The sequence below is a fragment of the Formica exsecta genome, unplaced genomic scaffold (genome assembly GCF_003651465.1).
Source record: "Formica exsecta isolate Colony F162 unplaced genomic scaffold, ASM365146v1 scaffold164, whole genome shotgun sequence".
In the NCBI taxonomy this organism is placed as follows: Eukaryota; Metazoa; Arthropoda; class Insecta; order Hymenoptera; family Formicidae; genus Formica; species Formica exsecta.
Window position 1 is genome coordinate 165,868 of NW_021848957.1, and position 22,819 is coordinate 188,686.

At 29.7% G+C, this 22,819-nt stretch overlaps 2 protein-coding genes across 8 annotated transcripts in view; one reads left to right on the forward strand and one right to left on the reverse strand.

Annotated features, from left to right (window-relative positions):
* LOC115233216 (phosrestin-2-like) overlaps positions 1-17,715 on the reverse strand; it is a 110,929-nt gene extending 93,214 nt beyond the window's left edge. Inside the window, exons 1-4 of one of the 7 annotated variants that reach the window (XM_029803524.1) lie at positions 17,483-17,715; positions 17,091-17,220; positions 1,997-2,083; positions 999-1,434 (exon numbers count right to left, since the gene is read on the reverse strand). In XM_029803524.1, coding sequence (XP_029659384.1) covers positions 999-1,088 — 90 coding nt within the window. In that variant the 5' untranslated portion in view covers positions 1,089-1,434; positions 1,997-2,083; positions 17,091-17,220; positions 17,483-17,715. Of the gene's footprint in view, positions 1-998; positions 1,504-1,996; positions 2,084-17,086 lie in introns of all 7 variants that reach the window. The other 6 variants (XM_029803527.1, XM_029803525.1, XM_029803520.1 and 3 more) reach the window with 6 other exon arrangements.
* The window catches only part of LOC115233218 (14 kDa phosphohistidine phosphatase-like), a 154,874-nt gene that overhangs the window by 99,757 nt on the left and 32,298 nt on the right, over positions 1-22,819 (forward strand). The window lies entirely within an intron of this gene.

Here is a 22,819-nt window from a genome sequence, read left to right on the forward strand (position 1 = left end):
ATTTGCCTCAAAATTTACATAGAGCTTTCTTTAGGTCTACAATTAACAGTTATGATATTTTAAAGTCGGGCAAACAAAATGTCGTCCTTCGGGAAAATCATCAAGCGGTATTTTATAATAAAAAACTGAAAAAGTCCACACAACAATTATGGGGTGAACCTCGTTTTGTATTGTATAGTAGTATAGTACATGCGTGGATGCAGTGAGTTCTGCCCCCCCCCCTACGGGGGGGCTCCACTTCCGGAAGGTATAACCTAACCCAAACCTATTTTTGATTTAAAACTAAAATTTGGGTTTGGGTTAGGTTATATCTTCCGGAAGTGGAGCCCCCCCCCCATATGGGGGGCGGAACCCACTTCGTCCACGCATATATTTTACAACGCGAAGCGAGTTGAGATCGGCGCTAATAACAAGGTTTAGCAACTTCAGATTAAATGTATATGGCGTCAGAAAATTACATTCTAATATAATGTCTAAATGCACAGAATATGTCTTATCAAAAATGTCGAAAAATCAAGATATTCCTAAACGCGAATAGCGCTTCAAGCGACCACTTGATAATTTTCTTCAAGAATAACATATTGTTTGCCCGATTTTAAAATATCATAACTGTTAATTGTAAACCTAAAGAAAGCTACATATAAATTTTGAGGCAAATCGGAGGTGGCGACGTTAATATAGAAATTTACCAATGATATTAACAGGAAAGAAGAAAAAAGCAAGAATCAGGTAGCCATTATTGATTTTAATATTAAATTTTTTAATTTAACGAACTATGTTTTTTTGATTAATTATTAACATTTTAAATTTAAGTTTATATACATATATTTAACATATCTATCTGTGAAATCTATGCTATCTCATATCATTGCTTTTTACTGTAGAAAAAATCAATGTAATATATTCTTTTTTTACTAGTAAGAACTTTTGAGTAAGAATATCTTTCATTTTCTCATTACTCTTATATACTTTCGTGCAAAATTAATCACAATAATTACTGTATTGGGATATAGTTCCTCTCGTCTCTCCTCGTCCTCGGATCGTACCACGGTGGCTTCTGGCGCGATATGGCTGTCGTTTTCCGCCATCTCTTCGTCCTTTCTCGTTTCAGCGCGGCCACAAAGGCCCAACAGGCAATACACGACACACACACACACACACACACACACAAGTCTAGATTTCGTTCCCGCACACCAACCTATACGCGCTACGACTTTGACCGAGGTCTTTTCTGTGTCAGGTTTCGTTCAGACGTTGTGATACCACATTTTCACTATAGCTGTTCGTTGCTCTCGAAGAACATAATTTTACAATGGTTTGTTCCGAATTTGTTTCGAGTATCGTTCGTACAAAGAAATTCGTTAGGTCAGGAAAATATGGCGAAATGTCATGTGATTATCGGTGATCTTTCACGTAGGAGGAAATAGGAATATCCTGGACACACTCAAGTAAAAGGGCACGTGTCAAGGTCTCGTTGAGATTGATCGTTACGATCGCGTTCCACTATTAGAGAGAAACTATCGCATTGGGTTGAAGCACGGTAGTCTACCCTCTAATAGTTTATATCGCTTTTTCTTTCGTTCATTCAAGTAAATTTACAAAATATTTTATAAGGATAAGAATTAAATAATTGGAAAAAATAAAAAGAGAAATCAAAACTTTTATAAAAATAAATTTCTCTCAATGAATTAATTTATTTGATACAACACACAATTTTTTAATTAATAAATTAATTTATTTCAATTATAGTAACTGCGCTATAAATTTTTTTTGCTATTTTTATCACTTTTAACGAGATATAAAAAGCATAATTAAGAAAATATTTGATGGTTTCTTTGCAATAAATAATTTAGCGTGTAAGATAATAAAGAAAAAAAAATCATAAAGAAGACATTACAATTTTACTTAACAAATTATTTTACTATTCCATGAATTTTGAGAAAAAATATGGTTTTGTAATATTTTTATATTATAATATATTTTTCGTCATACTTACTTTTTTGTTATACGTCTATTTCATATATGAGAAAGATGATGCAAGTTTGATTCTTTACGTTTGTTTCTACGTATTATTTGTGTATATCTAATTTCAAAATAAACGATTTATATTCTGGCATTTAATTGAAGTTAGAAGCAAATGGCGAACAATGCGCACTCTGAAAGAACTCTATTAAATGAGGTAATAACACTCGAAATTCAGTTTAAGAAAGTTGTACAAAGAAATTTCTTTTTCAATAAAGATTAATGAAGGTTAATGCGAACTTTCTTTATCATTCGAACACCAAATACTTCTTCGCTGTTCTTTGCCTAATAATTGTCTTCGTATAAAAATTAAGCACTGATGGAAACAACATTTATATGTATTGTACAGATTGTACATTTTTAGACAACATTTATCTGGTGACTAAAATAAATAAAATTTCAGTAAATAAAATTTTGAATTTCTCAAAACAAATTGATTATATGCGATTATATTTAAATCGCTCAATTCTCGCGCGCGCATATCCACCCAGCGTACGCATTCAAGCATAAAATAAATTTATGATATTGTTTTAAATTTTAACAAATAGAATTAAATTGTTACTTTTACATAACAAAGAATTTGTTTATAGAAGAGTATTCAGAGATATATGTATGAGCATCTTTTCTCTTTCTTTATATTAGTTTAATTCAACAGATAAATATGCATTTTTAGAATTATTGTATATACAGATTAAATTTTTTACTAATTATGTATTTATAAATGCTTTGAAAGTGTTAATACTGTATATAATACAATATACAATATGTATACGTATGTCGCATTATACAGGATGTTCCAGATTAGGTCATTGAATGAAACTTCAAGGACTTATAGGAAATTGAATTTGAAACAAAAAAATTCCTATAAACATAGATCCGGAAACGCTTTGTTAAAAAATTATAGTTAATAAACTTTTTGTAAATAACTAGTTATGATAAAAATTTAATAAGAACATTTTTGTTTGCATTTAAGATGTTTGCACTACGAATGTAGTGTTTACACAAAGACCGTCGAAAGGTGGTTTTTTCGTTGTTTCGAGCTTATTTTCTTTTGAATGTCTTATCAGAATTAAATGAAATTGATGAAATTTAGTTTGTTATTTAATTACCATCAGATTTATTTCGCTACTTTTTTCAAATGAATGAAGAATTTTTAAATTATTTTTGAAAATCATCAAAAAACGTGATTTTTCGAAATTTATTAGCTATAACTTTTTAACGAAGCGTTTCCGGACCTATGTTTATAGTACTTTTACTAATTATAACTTTTTTGTTCCAAATTCAATTTTCTATAAGACCCTAAAGTTTCATTGATTTGACCTGGAAATCCTGTGTAGTTGATTAACATTTTCAAAGCATTTGTAAATACATAATTAGTTGAAGAATTTAACCTATACAAGAAAATAATTCTAAAATAATTCTAAAAATTTATACTAAAATTCCAAAATTTATTTTTCTACTGAATTGAACTCAATGCATAAAGTAATTACTATAATAATGATGCAAAAGACGTTTAATCAATTAGAATAAATAATCATCGAAACATTAACGATATGTTTTGCTGCGAATCGACAAAATTGAAGATCTTGATATGTGACATCGAATTTCGTATTCATGTTGAGAAAATCTATTGGCATTCAGTGGCACTCATGTTCGAAGATGTCTAATAATGATAATACAACCACACAAATTGAATAGTAAAGGGTTTCCAGAGAATTGACTGCATACTGTCGTTTAGATGAAGCTTCTAAACCTCTCTAGCTATCCCTTGCGACTTATCTCCATAATCTGTATATTGATAGCAGTTGAAGATACATGCTGCGGTTGATAATAATGTCAGATAACGATTGCAATATGTCACGATTGTGGTTAGCAATGAGAAATCATGAAGAATACAATAACGATTATAATATTATGCTTTGAATGACATTACGATCAATGTTAGGATGATTTTCTAATAACATTAAAATATTCATAAACATACACACACAAAATTAATATAATATACATATAACAAATTGAAATAAAAAATATTTGCAATAAGTATATTTCAATGAAAAAAAAAAAAAAATTTGTGGTATATTTTTTAAATGATAATAATAAAAGATTATGAAAATTTTTGGTAAAATTTAAAAAATGGCGAAATGTTAAATAAATAATTTAAAATAATTTAAAAACTCGTGAAGGAAAATTTAAAAATATAAATGTGAAATTATTCAGACTATTACAAGAACAGAATTAATTTGAACCCAGTCCAATATCCAAATTTAATATGTAAAAAATATGTTCTCTCTTATATAGTATATAAAATGAACAGTATTATACGTTGCAGTGAGTCTTTTAAATGATGTAAAGTTATAAATAATGAAAATAAATAATGGAAGTAATGGAACTATAAATAATGGAAAAGTGTTTTCCATTATGCGAAAGAAAAAGATTTTCTATTTCCATTTTTCCAACTTTTTAGTAGCCGACGCATTTTTTTTTCTCGTGTGTTCTGCACAAATTCTGCTTTCCTCTATATGATTTATACCATCGTAAGAAGCCAAAAGGAGAAAATTTGTACAGTTGGTTGAAAAGTCTGCAAAAATCATGTAGAATAATTTGGCGCCTAGTGTGGCACGCTTCGATAAGCTCTTCAGCAGATGTGGAATTGTAGCTTTTTATATATCTCCGTGCTAGCATTCTAATCCAGATATGTCTCGAAATATTTCAAGATATTAATGGCTGAATATTTGAATATAGCTATGATAATCATATATTATGTACAATTATATATTTGTCTTATTAATCATTTTCGAGATTTTCATTTTGATTATACATATAAATTCGCAGAGAAATAACTTCTTTATGAAGATATAAATGAATAACATATAAATAAAATAAAACAAATAAAAATAAAATATAAATAAATAACGTCTTTTATGAAGATGCATGCAACACAATTACGTTAATCGGAGTTTATAAATAAGAACAGACTTGAACAGAGTTACGTTAAATAAACTTTGTTCAATTAAATTTACACAATTGCGGACTCCCGGGTTGATAAAAATAAAATATTAGCTTTTTTAATAAAATATATGCCCCCGGTAAATATTAGTTTTTTTAATAAAATATATGCCCCGGTAATCAGTTTTAGCTAATTATTCTTGACATTATATTTTTTCAATTTTCTTTTACAATATTTTTATCATATAAACATAGATATATAAAGTATTTAATTAATATATTTAATTATAAATATAATATATAAATATTAATATATAATATTTAATTAATATATTTTGTGAAAATAATGACAAGATGACGTCTCACTATTTTAAATTTTTATTACTTATTTCATGTTTCTGCTTTCGTCTGTATTTATCTCTCCTTCTTGTTAAAATGTTAGTAGAGAATAAAATATATACTCTTTATAAACAATGCTACAGGAAATCTTCTTCAGCATCTTTTATTCACGTTATGAATGATTCAGTACGTTTTTATCATATATCTCACCGCACTCTTAATAAATACGATATTTGAAAGAAGCAAAAATATATGTAAAAAGAAAAATATATGTATGCTAGATATCATATTCAAAGAACCAATCAGGATGGCTTAGAAATCGATATCGATGGTAGCAATTACATAATCCCCATTAGTTTTAAATTGCACAAACGAAAGCGACGACAAAGGTTTTCATGTGTGTGAAAGAGCTTGTTATAATTCGTATTACATATTCGAATTCTGTAATTTTGCGCAGAAAGTAATGCGTAGCGTTAATTATTTGTTAGCGACAGTTGTCGAGTTCCGATAAGCGTGCGAATATCATTACATCTGAATTACATGTATATTACGCGTTACTACATGCGGCGTTTTCAACTACACTGTCGCTCGAAAGTTTTGAACTCGTTTAACCAACTTTTTTATTGTTGTTTATACTAGCGCGACGACAATATGGAAATATTTTTACGTAGTTATGGTAGAGTTCGTGTACGTGACTTCACTCGATAATGATTGCAGTTTTGAACAGTGGGCGATAACTTTTAGAAATAACTGTTTCAACTGATTACATTTATGTTAGTATTTACAGGTGAACTACTGAAACACTGAGTAAAAAGAAGATAATGATAATCTCTCGAGACAAAAATAAAAGGAAAGCATAATAATACAATTCTATCTCTAAACAACATTTTGTTAAATATTGAAGAAATCATTTGTCTAAATATATCAAGATTAATATATTATACAGTTATTACAATAATATGTAATATCACATTTTTATTATTATTGTTAAAATGTTATTTAATGCTTCTTTATTTATTGTTTTATTTTTGTAAGCGATTTATTTGATAAATTTGACATCTATTAATTGTGTAGTAAAATATCGCCACATGTAGAGGAGCTGAAATCGGCTTCTAAATTGCACCACCACAATTATAAACTTATCTATTATTAGATTTAATAGATTAATAGATTTTAATAGAGATTCTCCTAGATAAAGTTCTCATAGAGAGAGAATAGATCCTAAAAAATTCCATTTAATAAATTAATTATAATCCAGAATACATTTATATATCTCACTAATTTCGAATTATTTACTGTTGCCATATATAAATTTAAAAACACTGCGTTTTCAAAGTTATTCTTTTCACGTTTATCTAACAATAAGCAAATAGAAAACAGATAAGATTTACTATATCAACTATTTGTATGCAATAATGCGTACTCTCTCTCCCTCTCTCTCCCCCCCTCTCTCTCTCTCTTTTTTCAAGAAATATTTAATACTATTAATTTGTCAGTTAGCTAAAAAATATATGTGTAAGCTAAAAAGATAAAAATAATAGAAATTATATCACTATGTTGTTATTCAATTCGCCTTGATGCCATTTATATGATATACATTATAAGATTTCACTTTTCTCGCAATATTGAAAAAAATAGCATAAAAAGAAGAATAAACAAGAGAAAAAAATTGCCTCTTAAATCAAAAGTTTTTAAAAAATTACATTTTTTTCATAAAATATTTTTATAGTTTTACTGAGAGATGCATAAGGAAAAATGGCTTTGTGATTTGTGTCTATTAAGGAATAGGGGAAAGTAAGGTAAAACCTGGTACTTTTTTGGATTTGTCTTCCTACAAAAAATCTGAGAGTAAAAAACATTTTGTCGACCGTTAGTAGTCTTTAGTGAACCTTAAATTATGAGAAAATAAGGCTAGTTGCTGAAAAAAAAGATTTACTATATCAACTATTTGTATGCAATAATGCGTACTCTCTCTCCCTCTCTCTCCCCCCACCCCCCTCTCTCTCTCTTTCTCTTTTTTCAAGAAATATTTAATACTATTAATTTGTCAGTTAGCTAAAAAATATATGTGTAAGCTAAAAAGATAAAAATAATAGAAATTATATCACCATGCTGTTATTCAATTCGCCTTGATGCCATTTATATGATATACATTATAAGATTTCACTTTTCTCGCAATATTGAAAAAAATAGCATAAAAAGAAGAATAAACAAGAGAAAAAAATTGCCTCTTAAATCAAAAGTTTTTAAAAAATTACATTTTTTTCATAAAATATTTTTATAGTTTTACTGAGAGATGCATAAGGAAAAATGGCTTTGTGATTTGTGTCAGGAATAGGGGAAAGTAAGGTAAAACCTGGTACTTTTTTGGATTTGTCTTCCTACAAAAAATCTGAGAGTAAAAACATTTTGTCGACCGTTAGTAGTCTTTAGTGAACCTTTAATTATGAGAAAATAAGGCTAGTTGCTGAGAAAAAAATTTTTAGTTACCAAGAATAACAAGATTTTATGGAGAAGTCAAAGTACCCGGTTTTGTCCTACCGGTAGGGTAAAATCGGGTACTTATTTGAAAATATGCAAAACATCTTTTAATTACAAAATCTATTTATTTTAATCAAAATACAATATAAAGATGTATTGACAAAAATCACAAATAAATATATCTTCTTGTTCGACATTGCTGCAGGACTTCCTTATTTAACTTTTTAACTTTAAGAATCTCAAAAAGCTTTTTTTTTAGTAGTTATTTTTCTGATTGTTAGTTTTTGTTTCCAACCGCTTTTTGTAAGGAGACAAAGTCAGGATAACAGTTCTTCCTCTTTTCATTACATGAGATGTGTAAGTACTCGGTTTTGCCCCAACACAAGGAAAGTAACAAATATGGCGATTATATATTCCGGCGTACAAAGTGCTGATCAAAACTAATATGATATACTCTCTAATATGTACAGAATGCAATGCTGCACTTATCGAAACAGATACTTTATATAGAAAAAGTGCATGACGATTCGATTCTTGCCTCGATATCAATCTTTTTGGACTAAAAACTTTGAACTCCTATTAAAAAAAAAATATCGTGTGCACAGGGGCACGGTTTGTTTTAAAATAATGATGGCGCAAATCTACAACTAATAACACAAGTTAGCCATAGATAGCAACACTTATTACGAAAAAACAGGTACCCGGTTTTACCCAACTTTCCCTTACATAGTCGAGGACATAGTAAAGTGTGTGTTATGTCAAACAATAAGCATAAGAATCATATGTTGGAATTTTAAAAGATTAGTCTAAAGTCTAAATACATATAGGTATAACTTATGTAAACTAATTAGACTTTTAAGCATAGTTTATACAAATTCTCAAGTTTATAATTTAATACTTTTTAACATTAAGCTATATTACACTATTTTCAGCAAATATAATTCTATAAAATTTTATTTTTGCTGAATAATATTTATGTCGAAATTTTAAAAATTATTTTTGGTAAATATTTACTTTAGGTCAACCCCTTTAAAAGTCAATGACCTTGACATATATTGTCAAGATCATGATCCTGAATAATATCAAAGAAATTTTAGTCGTCGCTTGTTGTTTATAAAAAAGTTATTAAATTGTACGATAAGAACAAGTATTAAATGCGAAAATCTGAACTTATTCGACTAAAGAAAGTCCATAAATTATATATTAGTTGTATATTTAAGTATTTCTGTAAATGCGTGGGCGGAGAGGGGTTTCAGTCCTCCCCCTGCACCCTCACCTCCAAAAGAACTAACCTATTCCAAACCTAATTTTTATTTCAAAAATATAAATTGGTTTGGGTTAGGTTAGTTTTTTGGGGGTGGAAGTGCAGGGGGAAGAACTTTGTCCCTCCCCGCTCGCGCATTCACAAATTTCGTTTATTTTATAATGTTCTTATGTGTTAAAAATAACATAATCACTATAACAAAGTTAGGATATAACAGAATCTGTTTATGTTGTCCTGTTCAGTTTAATGAATTTTGTGTATACGAGCCTTATTCCATTATAAGATGCCTTGTATACTGTCGTATTGTTACGCTCGCTCAGAATTCGCTCGCATGTCACACACTCACCGTGCACTCGCGTCCGAATACTTATATGTTTGTTTTATCTTATTGCTTGTCACGTTTAATCGTCTCAATTTAATTATTTGTGAACTAAAAGTTCTTTGCCGTTTGCGGACGGAAAGGGACGTGTTCTGACACGCTATGCGTGTGTCCTTTGTTTGGACCTTATTTTTGGATTTTGTTTTATTTTTGGACTTTTCTTCTAAAGAGGATTTCAATATTTAATCTTTTTCGAGGAACTTATATATATCTTTACCAGTTGATGACCATGTGACGTGTATACATTGATCCCAACCCTTTTACGAAGAAAAGAATTTGTGAAATAAGAAGCGTTCAACATGTTATTACACGGAAAGTGTAACAGTGTGTTATTACACGGAAAGGGTAATAACATGTTTATATGTTTTACATGTCATTGCAAAGTGAATACGTGGGCGTGGGAGGAGCCAAGCCACAGGGCGATATGGGATGGACCTCGCTTCGCGCAGAAAATTGTAAACCCATATGAAATCGTATTATTTAAAACCTCATTTCGAGTCTGAAGCACAGGGCGATATAGAATGGACCTCGCTTCGCGCAGGAAATCACAAATCCATGTGAAACTATGTAATTATAGACCTCGTTTAGCATCTGAAGCACCGGATGATATGAACTGAACCTTACTTCGCGTTGCAAACCCACCTAGAACTGTACAATTATAGACCTCATTTAGTGTCCGATGCACTGCTCGATATGAACTGCACCTCGCTTCGCGCAAAAAGTTGCAAACCCAGGTTGAACTATATAATCATAGACCTCGTCGTATCCAAAGCACCGAGACAGACATAAGCGAAGGACTAAACTGAAGTATATTCCACTCAAAAACTAGCCTAACCCAAACCATTCTATTTCTATTTTTTACCAAATTATTTCTATTTTTTAAATAAAAATTAGGTTTTGTGTTAGGTTAGTTTTTTTGAGATGGAGGTGCAGGGAGAGAGGCTCCGCCCCTTCCCCGCCTACGCGTTCGATTTTTTGCACATAAATAAATGAATCTGCTAAGAATACAGTTTATAAAACATATACATGGTGTCAGAAAATTACCATCAATTGTGGCGAAAGTATTGCCGTAATTACAATTTTTAAAAATCGATATCTCGAAAACTATGGATCGTAGCGCATTGCAATTCGCGGCATTCTTCTTCTGATAAAAAATCCTATGAACCTGACCTATCAAATTGAGAGGTCCCGGAAATAATATTCTTGCTGACAATTCTGTCTCGTCAATTTTTAAGCAATCACGCTGTAATTTTTTATAATGTTGATATTCATATCATTGATAATTATATAATATCGTATATATGTATATATTATAAAATCATTACAAAACCGCAGATTGTAAAATTGAAAAATTATTATATTTGTTTTTATTTTGGCTTAAATTTTTACAAAATAAATTTTTAAAGCATAAGTGTTAATATAATTTTGCGTGGCTTATATAGAACAATAGAGCAGATTGTAAAACTATAATGATTTATCTTTGATCTCATGTAACAATCAGTTTGCAAGTTGACATTAACAAAACTTTTTTACGCTATGTTTTATAAAAGAACGGTCGCACACCGTATGACAAAACCGGATACAACGTGTAACAGACTCGATTGATATTTTTTCCGAAATTTTTCGATAATAATGTATGCGCGATAATCATTTCATATGAACAGTGGAGTTAATATAACTTGCACGGTTGCCTGTGTTTTTATCATTATTTACGTTTACTGCGTAAACTATTTTAAATACGTATAATGATAAAAATAACACGAAAACGGTAAAAATAGAACACCATAATAATAGCTCCGATGATAAAGCACTAGTTACATAACTAATATCCTGTTGCAATCGAGGTGTTAAATATCTAATCCAAGAGTGCGAATGGCCCTGATCCTATCGATCGGTTAATTGCTATTCTATCTACCTGACGAGAGTGTCGTTCAATCTAGCTTAGCGGGAGGGAATTAAATTTTCCTTTCAATGATTTCTTTGATCAAAAAAAAAGAAAAAAAAAATGTTTACTAAAGTTTCTCGTCATTCGATAAATTATATTTTTCCCCTTTTTTTTGAAACAGCTACAATGAGGGAGCGTGATATTGAGGCGCAAAAAGTTTTGCGGCGGAGATTGCATTATTTCGTTGAAGAGCACGGAACGAATGCCGTTTTCAAGGCTGACATTGGCCGTCGCAACGTAAAAGAGAACAATAAATCAGAGTTCGAAGATTAGACAAAGGGCACGAAACCATTACTCGTTTCTCTTTACGTCGCGTATCCTAGATATAGTAGATAGATGTAATTCGTTCCGGCCATAATCTACTTCGATCGTATTATCCTTTCGTAGAGAAGACTATCGGCTTTAAGATAGTAGTCTTTACCGAATGTAGCGCAGATTTTTCGCGATTTTTTTTTGCGACAATTTCTTGCGACATTTTTATTATTTTGCGTTCTTATCTAAATTTATAGGAAAGCAGTATTTTATTTATAACAGATTCTAAATAAAAATGCTGCATTTTTAATAGATATATGTATAATCGCAAATGTGTTTATGGGGAAATTTTAGTTTGCACTAATTCAATTGAATAATCAAACAGACTGTTGTTAAGTAAATATTCCTTGACTTTTAAGTGTAAAGAATGCACGAGAGCTTGTACTATATATATATAACAACTTTATCGTTCACTTGAGTTGAGATTTCGACTTTATTTCAACTGAAACTTGATTTAAAATTTACTTGGAATTGTGTTAAAGAAAATTTTATTTAAACTTTGTTAAAATATATTTGTAGTATAAAGCGGGAAAGTTTCCGAACGTTCTATAAATGCTCTAAAAGCCTCTTAATAAAGTTGTGTTAATTTTATAGAACTTATTTTTTTATATACCGCAGGTATACAATTCTAAATCTTATAAATTCCTAGATTCGTTCTAAGTAGAAAAAGATCTTTACACAAGTGTATTTTCAATCTTCCTTCGTATCTAAAACAGTAAACGTTTTATCTCGGGCTCGACATAAAGCTTTAAAGCTTTGTTTACAACACTCACACGACTTAGATTGCGCGATGTTTTGTAATGTAAACTCTACTATGCAGCCTCACATCGTTGATCTAAGATTTATTTTGCCATCTTGTCATTGCATAATTATGAAAACTGTCGAGGCGATTTTATATAACTAAGCAAGAATTGATTACACTTGAACGTTATTGATTGAAATAAAAATGTTACTAATAAGATGCAAATGTCACATGTTATATAATTATCGCATTGCCTTTTAGCTATTGAATCTTTAATAATTTGCATTTGGAACTATATAAAATTCGATAAACTTAGTAAAAATGCGCAATAAACATGAAAAAATATTTTTTATTATGGCACATAAAAGGATGTGGACGATGAGGAGTGAATTAAATTAAAGGAGTTGATGGAGTGAGTTAAATTAGGTTGGGATTAGATAGTTACAGTGCTTTAGCTATATTAAGGAACAAACAAATTTCGCCATGTGAAATTGAGTTTAACACTGTACACACATACAACTCAGTAAATAAACACATCAGATTACACACACACACTATAATGGAGCATCAAAGTGCACTTGTTCTAACGACGATCATAAATTATAAAATTATTGTACAACCGTTATCGCTGATTAGCTGATTGTACATTTAATATAAATTCTCTTTTTTATAGTGGCTATAAAATACATATATAGTATCCACTCTTAAGAAAATACATATTAAGTCGATTAGGCTTCGAAAATATCGAAGTTGTGTCGAAAATATCGAAATATATTGCTGGTTCTTTTCCGTGATGCTGGTATTTTTGCTGTGTTTATTTTGCGAACTGCTGTTATCATTGAAATTGCGTATTTTGATAGTTCGATAGTTTTGAGAATTAATTGCGATGTGAATGATTTTATTCGTTTAATACGCGCAAGTTTAATATATTACTTTTGAAGACCGAAGACATTTACAATATACTTTTCTCGAGTTTATAATACATGTTAAATGCCTGTCATAGATACGCAAAGAGTGCGTATTTTAATAGCTTAAGTTGTTCGAGAGTTATTTGAAAGGCTTAGCAATGAGTAATTTTATTCGTTAGATATAAATTTCATATCAAATATATGTGTTTGTCTGTCTTTGAAGCAGAAAAAAATGGTATAATATGGTGAGACGTAAATATACATAATTAGTTATGAAAACATCTGATAACATATGTAATTTTAAACATAATCATATAAAATATGTTATCAGATCTTTTCATAATTAATTATGTACATTTACATCTGACCATATTATACCATTTATTTCTCGAGAAGAAAAAGATTATAACACATGCTTGTTTTAAATGATTATCTTTAATTATATAATTCCGTAGATTAGAAAAATGGCATGTTTTTATATCCATTAGTATATAATTTATCAGTGCATATTTTTATTCATCGACAGAAATATTCTTTTTTTAAATTTTGGGTTTTTTTAATTGAGATTTATTAAAATAATATATGACGTAAAGAAATAAATGGCGTACGTATAACGCGTTTTGTGTGTATGTGTATGTGCGCGCGTGACATTCTATAATATATACATATACAGGGTAGGCCATTTTAATGTATCCACTAAAATATCTTAAAATCTATAAGTTTAAGACAAAAATGTTTTATACAAAAGTTGTAGGGTTCAGAGGAGGCCACATGATGAAAATATGGACTTGACCTTGAGTGACCTTTTCAAGGCCAACCCAATGTGATCGATGTTTTCTTAAATGGAACTCCCCATTTTTTATTGCAAGTTCTTATAGCTTATCTCGCGTCAATATATGATATTTTATTTTTTATATCAAAATATGTCAGATTAAGATATAAAATAACTCAAAAAATACTTAATGAAAAAATACTTTATTATAGTGTTTTGAAAAGCTCTCGAGATAAGCTACAAGAATATGCAATAAAAAATGGGGAGTTCCATTTAAGAAAACATCGATCACATTGCCTTGGTCTTGAAAAGGTCACTCAAGGTCAAGTCCATATTTTAATTATGTGGCCCCCTCTGAACCCTACAACTTTTGTATAAAACATTTTTGTCTTAAACTTATAGATTTTAAGATATTTCAGAGGGTATATTAAAATGGCCTACCCTGTATAATTCATGTTATAGTAATGGTATATACCCACACAGCAATGCTCAAAGATAGGATATTAATATTTTTCTTTCCGGAATATTCTTTTACGGAATATTATGAACAAATAAAACAAGAAAGAGTTTGACTATATTTCTAATTTTATTTTATTAAACATTTCATATACATATTTTTTTGTATTAATTGAATATATAATGATTGTTTATTCTTAAAAAGAATTCAATGAATTAAATAATTAGCCAAAAATTAGGAAAATTTGTAAAGATTAAGAGAGAAAAATCCACATTATATTTATTAAATATAAATATATTCATGTAAGAAATAATACGAAAAGAAACGAAAATAAAAATCTTTTTTGTATGTCCGTACTAACATTCTATTTATTTTATTTTTTATTTACTTCTTGATAATGTTTATGATACAATTTATATTAATTTTATGATATAATTATATAGATATTAATTGAGAAAAGAGAAAGAGAGAGAGAATTGTTTTTCATTTTCAGTTAATTTAACATATAATTTATCATATTAATTGTGAATTATTATATATATATATATAGCTACTGAATTTGGTAAGTATCGGTGAAAGAGTTTATTTTTTATAAAATTTTTAAATTTTTGTGAAATGTCTGTACACGCTGTAACTTTTGGAAAATTTGAGATATCGGATTAAATTTTTTTTACATGAATTGAGTATTATTAAAGGATGGTTGGTACTGAATTTGGTGAGTATCGATGAAACGGTTCATTTTTTATAAAATTTGGAATTTTTTGAGAAAATTTGAGATATCGGGTTAGCTCCGTTCTTTTAAAGTGTTTATCTTTTAATGTTTCTCGTGTTATCTTTTTGTTATAATAAAGTTAATTAAGTGTTTCTTAAATGAGTTTTTATATTTCTGAAAATGTATAATCTATAACGTAAATGTATAATCTATAACGATTATATAAAAATAAAAAAGTTTGTAAATTAGAAAATAACATATTGCTTCTTTATCTTTTTATTTCGTTCACAAAGCTTCCTCTATGAGGAAGCAAAAATTGAAAAATCCGCATGTTTAAGAAGCTTAAGCTTTGTGAGATAAAATGATGAGGAAGCAATGTGCAAGTTTCTAATTTGCACAATTCAGCTTGTTTTTTTACTTTTGGTCTTAATAAATAAATTATGAAAATTTATGGATGTAGTTCCGAAAAGGGTCTACCTCTGATTTCGATAAAACTTTTTGAAAAGCTTTCTTTCAGGTTAAAATCGAGGCTTCTAAAGTGAATTTTGGCGACTCCTATAAGAAAGTCATTTTTTAAGAGAAAATAGTACCGAATCGGTAATTATTTACATTAGCCGATAGCTCGCCGATGACCTTGACCTTCACATATGTTGTAAGAGTGAGGTTGCTGATTAATATTCACTTTGTTTTATCTTCTCGTATAGTTTATGAGATACTTAACGGAAAAGATTTACCGAGTATACGATTTTACATAGGTTTGCAATTTTCTGTATGAAGCGAGGTCCATTCCATATCGTTCTGTGCTTTGGACGAAGGCGAAACGAGGTTTATAATTATACGATTTCACATGGGTTTATAACTTTCTGCACGAAGCGAGGTTTAGCTCATATTGCTTGATGCTTTGGATGCGAAACGAGGTGTATAATTATACGGTTTTACGTCGGTTTGCTACTTTCTGCGTCAAGCGAGATCCATCTCATATCGTCCTATGCTTCGGACGCCGCATTCCGTTGTGTTTATATTTTGGTCACGCATCAAAGCATGATTTGTTTACATTTTTTACTAACTGTTATTCGTGAAATGCCATATGTAGCAACATATACAATTATTATACTATTTACCATTTTCTTTTAAAAAATGACTTTCTTATTGGAGTCGCTAACATTCTCTTTAGAGGCTTTCATTTTCAACCGAAAAAAAGCTTTTCACGAAGTGTCATCGAAATCTGAAGTAGGCTCTTTTCGGAATTTTATCCAAATTTATTTATTATTTTATATTCAGTGGCAATATTACGTATAATTTAAGAGACTCTAATGTAAATTTTAAGAGAGGTAAAATATTCTCACTGAATATTTTAAGTAAATAAAAAATATCAATAACAATTTAATCCTGATTTCAATACGTAAAAACTTCGAATATTGTTTATAAAGAGATCGTTTTCAAGAGTTTTTGCCACGTTAAATGAGACGGGAATTTCATTTAATTTCAATATTAATTCATTCGATGTTGTCGACGTGAAGCGGATTATCCACAACTTGTGATTAAAAATTAGTTATAATATCACTGACCGTGCGGAAAACATTCTACTATTGCATATATGAATGTTTAAAAAGCCATTTCATTTGAATGAGATTTATCCTATCGGGAAAAAACGCGGTCGGGCAAAATTGGTGAATTAATGAGAAAGTATACTCGCCGCGAGATATATACAATACAAGTCGATCCCCGATTGATCCGCCGCACAGAGTACGTATTTTGCGCGCGAGCTGTGTGTGTTTTACTCTTATGAAACATACAATACTACCTACTCTATGCGACGTGGCGTCGAGATATCACCGATGCCACAATTGTCAACTCAGCAGATCACCTTTGTGATACTAAAAGTCGCACGAGTCGAGCCATAAACACTGAAGTCGTTTACGACCACATCAATCTTCCCTACGGAAGAAGAAAAAATGCTTTGTCGCCTTATTTTTTTTTTTTTTTTTTACCAGTGTACTAGTAATGTGAACGTGCCACAGTTCAACGAATTCTTCTCAATGTGTCTTCTCATATATATATATTATGTGAAAAATCTACGTTTGTTATATATTGACTCGATCATTTGTCATTCCCCAATAAAATCTCTTTTGATATTCCATTGAGACAAAATTTGCACGTGTGAAAGCTCTTCCTCGCGCATTTCAAGAATTCAGCTCACCGAGATGATATCGCTTTCAATCTCCGATTGATCTTTTTTTTTTTCAAGCTTTTGCGTGACAAACTTTCGAACGTTTCTTTACTTTCTCGAGACGACACATGCGATGGAGTATTTTCACGCGCGCGTACGATATCGCGTTCGGTTTTATTCGGGGAACGCGTAAATTCGTCACTTATAGGCCGTCAAAAGTAGTAAGACCCGACGTTGCGTCCGTCCTGTAGCACGGTTCACCGTCTACTGGCGCGTCGCGACGCCCGACCTGGCGACGCGACGCGCGTACGACGCACCTTCTCCGATGATGCGTGGCGATTGACAGAGCGCGAAATGTAAAAAAAAAAGAAAAATGCGAATTTACATCCGGTATCTTTTCGTCAATTTGTTACGTCGGAAATCGCCGAGGAACGGCCGGAGCGAACCGTCATCAATAGACAAATGATTCTCGTCAACCTGGAAGCTACGCCGGAACAATCACATTAGCGGGATGAGTGACGTCGTAGTGAGTGATTAATTGTATGCTATTGTCAATATATCTCTCCCCCTGAGACGTATCTCCATGGATTTTTTGTATTTTTTTTTCTTGGTCGTTTATTGGTTCTCGTGTACTCATTATATGTATATATGTAAAATACATCAAGTAAATCATGTTAAAATAAATTTTACCAAATTTGTGTCTATTCTTACGCTGTAACACTATGATGCAATACTATGCAATACTAATATGATTTTAAATTTGAGATATGCAAATTTTGTATTCCATTTGTTTTTAAACATTTCGGCTCTGTTAGCTCTGCCTGTTTAATCAATTTGATGCAGGAATATTAATTATTTTCACAAATATTTAAATCATATTTTATTTATAAATTATGGATCATATTTGTGTCCATGATAATAAATATTTTAGAATTACGCATGAAGAGGTAATACGATATCATTAATTAGCATTGTTAATATTATCAGGGTAAGTTTTTTTAATCTTAACAGGCAAATATCTCAAAACCTGTAAGTTTTAGAAAGCTGTATATTGCGGTTGTCAAAATTGATTAATATTTTTTTTCTTGTATCAATAAAATGTTGAACAATTTGAATAGAAATAGAAAATGTAACATAACATTATGTTAAGAAACAATTACGTGTCTGTGTTTGTGTGTAGTTCGAAAAAATAATTTTTTAAAAATATATTGATTATCAACAAATATTCTATAAAGATATACCGTCAAACCAAAAGGAACTTTAATTATTTTTATGTCAGTGACAGAAACTTTTCATCTAATTATATTTTGTTATCTAGGACGTATATGTGTATTTTATGACAAAAGTTTTGTGAGATATCGTTCTGGTGATAAGACAAATTTTAAGATTTTTTCTTCCCCAAGTTAATGTGCGTAAAGTTCGAGGTCATGCGTACCGAATCGCGTGCCGAACAATAATATCACGGTCGGCGAATATCACGTGCCAGTAAATCGGCTTTTCGGGGTTTCTCGAACTCTCGTCTCTATTGATAGCAAAGCGGATCAGAGAGACGTATTTATTGAACTGTAAATTGAGAACGTTAAATATCTCAATTTACTAAATTTAGAAAAAAAAATAAACGATAAAGAATAATATATGCTATAAAAAGATAAAAATTAATATATGCTGTTATATTATATATAACTAATGCACTCTTTTTGAAACATTTTTATCTTATTACAAATTACTATTTTTGTATTAAAAATTTGTTTAGTTGCTCTGTCAGCGATATTTAATTTTTAACAGGAAATATCTCAATTAACTAGTAAGTTAATCTAAAGATGTCAAACTGCGTATTTTTTTCTTAAAAACAGCTATATATTCACATCAGTTGATTTATCTTATTATTCTGCGTATAAAAGTAGTAAGATTATTGAAAAATAAATATTTCATATTTTATGCCCCAAAAAATGTTAAAATATAAAAATAAAATAAATAATCTACTTTTTAGGCATTATAATTTATAATTTTTTATGCTGAATATTCCGAAAAGTCAATTTTATATAAAAAATTTAGAGAAGTCTTATATTTTAAAAAAAGCAGTTGCACTTTTCGTGTATATTGTTGCACTCGATAAAAATATGAGATCATAGAGACAGTTATTGTTACGCTACATTCAACCGTTTCCTCTATTATTTCTTTTATCATCAATAAGAGAAATCTAATTACGTGACTCATTCTCCTTTTCTATAGTATATACATACTTTGTAATATTAAATAATATATTAGTGTATTGTATATTAAATAATATATTTACTATTTTTTTGCGTTTATATTTTTATGTTTAAATTTTTTTAAATTTATATAATGTTTGAATATGAAAAAAGAAAATATAAGAAAAAACATCTATCAAAGTATTTTTATTATAGAGATATTTTTAAATATTTCTATATGATTGTTTATGCTTACTACAACAAATATTAATTATTAAATCAAGATCACGAAACTAAAAGTCATAATGCTTGGATAAGTAGAAATGTAGCATTTTTCTTGTTTGATTTGTAAAAACTATTTCTATTTTTCTTTACATGCGACTTTATACGCTTCGCTATAACCGTATTATTTCAATGAGCTACTTCATGCTATACTAGCTAGCTAGCTATTTAATACGAAAAAAATGAGAAAAAAGAAACTACTACATCGGGCAATAAGCATGGTAAAAGATCATCGTGTAATCAAATGGCAGCGTCCAACGGTGTAGGACGGCAAAATCGTGTGTTTGTGCATTCAGCGTAAATAGGATGAAAGTAGGTGAGGTATAAAATAGACGACACGCTTGAAGCGACGCACGCTATACACAAATCGCATGTATCGATAAAGAATTCGATTCAAATACGATTAGTATGCATGACTCGCTTATTCCTCCTCATGATCTGTGAGCAACAAATAATAACAGGATTGAAATTATAAATATTTAAAACGTTTTATACAAAAACTCTATCAAAAAGATTTTAAAATATAAAAATTATTGATTTAAAGATTAACAAGAAAGATTTACAACTTAAAAAAATTTTTTTTTTGAGCCGGAAATTTCTGACGCTCCAAAGATTTGTCACATCATATATATATATATATACACATAATATATACGCATACACCATTCTCAGAATTATGGCATGAATGATAATAAACAGCATATCAATATTCGAAGCGTCGAACTGTTAATTGATCATTGAAATATAAGGCATAATATTAATTTCAAAGCAAAATCTAGTTTAAGCAATTAATTAAGTATGTAAAAATACTATTTATACAGTGATTCTAAATAGTGCGAAAAATTTTAGGAGATAATTCTTGTCGAAAATTAAGGGGGATCTTNNTACTCGTATATCCCTTCCTGAGGAGTTACAAAAACTCCTCCAAAAAGGGAGGTAAAAATTAGGTTTTTATTTTTTTTCAAATCTTGGACAAATTAAAAAAATGAAATTTGATTAATTTTGTTTTGCTGGTTTATTTTTGTTTGGCTTTTTTTATCCTAAAATTCAACTTCTCGTAACTCGAAAACTATGTCATTTAGCACCATGCTGTGCATGATAATATATTTATTTTTTTTCTTGGAAACTATTGATTTTATGAAAAAAAAAGAATGAAATAAAAGTTTTTAAAGGAATCAAGCTTTCTAACGCATATTTTTAGATGATCATATTCCGGCCCGTTAAAAAGTTCTAATAAAAGATTGAATAGGGGTTGCTAGTTTTATCCCCTTATAACGATATGGAAGGATTAAAAAAATATTTATAAATATCCTTTTTAATAGTAGGAAACGTCCACCAACTTTCATTTTTTAACTTGTCCAAAATTTGAGAAAAAAAATAAAAATCTAATTTTCATCTCCCTCTTTGGAAGAGTGTAACTCTTCAAGGAGGGATATAGGAGTATATGTTTATATGAAACACCCCCTTAATTTTCGATAAAAAATTATCTCCTAAAATTTTTTGTATTTATTTAGAATTACCCTGTATATAGAAAGTATAATTACATATTTTTGAATAAAGGATGGGTGGCGATAAGGGCCTCAATCGGCCCCAGTTGTTTTTGTTATAAATTGATAGTACACTGTAAACAATTTTCTAAAAATTTAGACACATTTTTGTATGAATTTTCGGATCTGAGTGTCTGAAAGAAATTTCAGACAATTTATCTTAAGGCTCCTGTCTCGCCGGTCACGTTGAAATCGTGACGTCAGAGGCGAGAAAGCACACGCTGAAAATTCTTGCGTGCCATTTTTAGATAAAAAGATATTTCGATGAAACACCACTTTAGATGGCTTTAGTACACTTCTAAAATATTTCGAAAACTATCCTTTTCCCTTTATAATCAATCAACAGTGATATGAGGCCTAGTCCGTCTAATCTTGCACATGCGCAGTTATTCCGCATGACAAAGTCTCATATCACGATCATTTTACGGTTGTTGATTAACTGTCAAAGGAAAAGCATAGTTTTCGGACAATTTTACAAGTGTGCTAAAGCGATATGTGATGTTTTTTTATCAAAATATCTTTTTATTTAAAAATGACACGCAAGAATTCTCAACGTGTCATTTCTCGCTTCTGACATCATGATTCCGATATGGCCGCGGCGAGTACCCAGGAGCCTTAATAATCAAAGTCGTTTTTCTGAAAGTTCAGAAGAGTATGTCTGCAAAAAAGCTGCAAACGCTTTGTCTGAAGTTTCAGTTTTTTATAGTATATTATTAGTAACATTAATAAATATATATAAGTTGTATTGAAATATTTACTTTATTTATAGCAACAAAAGCATGATTCAGGCATTTTCCTTCAAAACAAGACTGCACTAGTGCAATATTTTTAACATATCAATAAAACAAATAAATAATGACGTCTAAAGAAATATAATAAGATAGCTTATCTCTTCAAATAACACTCGCAACAAAACAAACTGTATCTTATGCTGTAAATATGGGATAGATTTCGTTCAAGTTTATTTTTTACTACCCGCGCATTGCAGTACTATTACCAATTTTATGCATGTTGTGTCTTATGTAGTCGTATATTATGTGTATAAAAATTTTTATGGTACACACGATATATACACGAACGCGTTCTATGAAAAAATTGCGATTGGATGCTAAAAAAATATAATTTTTTGTGATTTTTGACGATCAGACCTAAGTTCAGGGTGTATTTTTTAATAAATGGAATTAAAATAAAAAAAAAAAAATATTTTTGGGTCAATTTAGGGCCTTATCGTCACCCATCCTTATTTTGGAGTTAAGAAAGATATCGAATTATTTTAGATTCATCTATTATAGAGTTATCTAAAAAATAATCAAAATTTTTAGATATATGTTTTTAAATGTATTTAG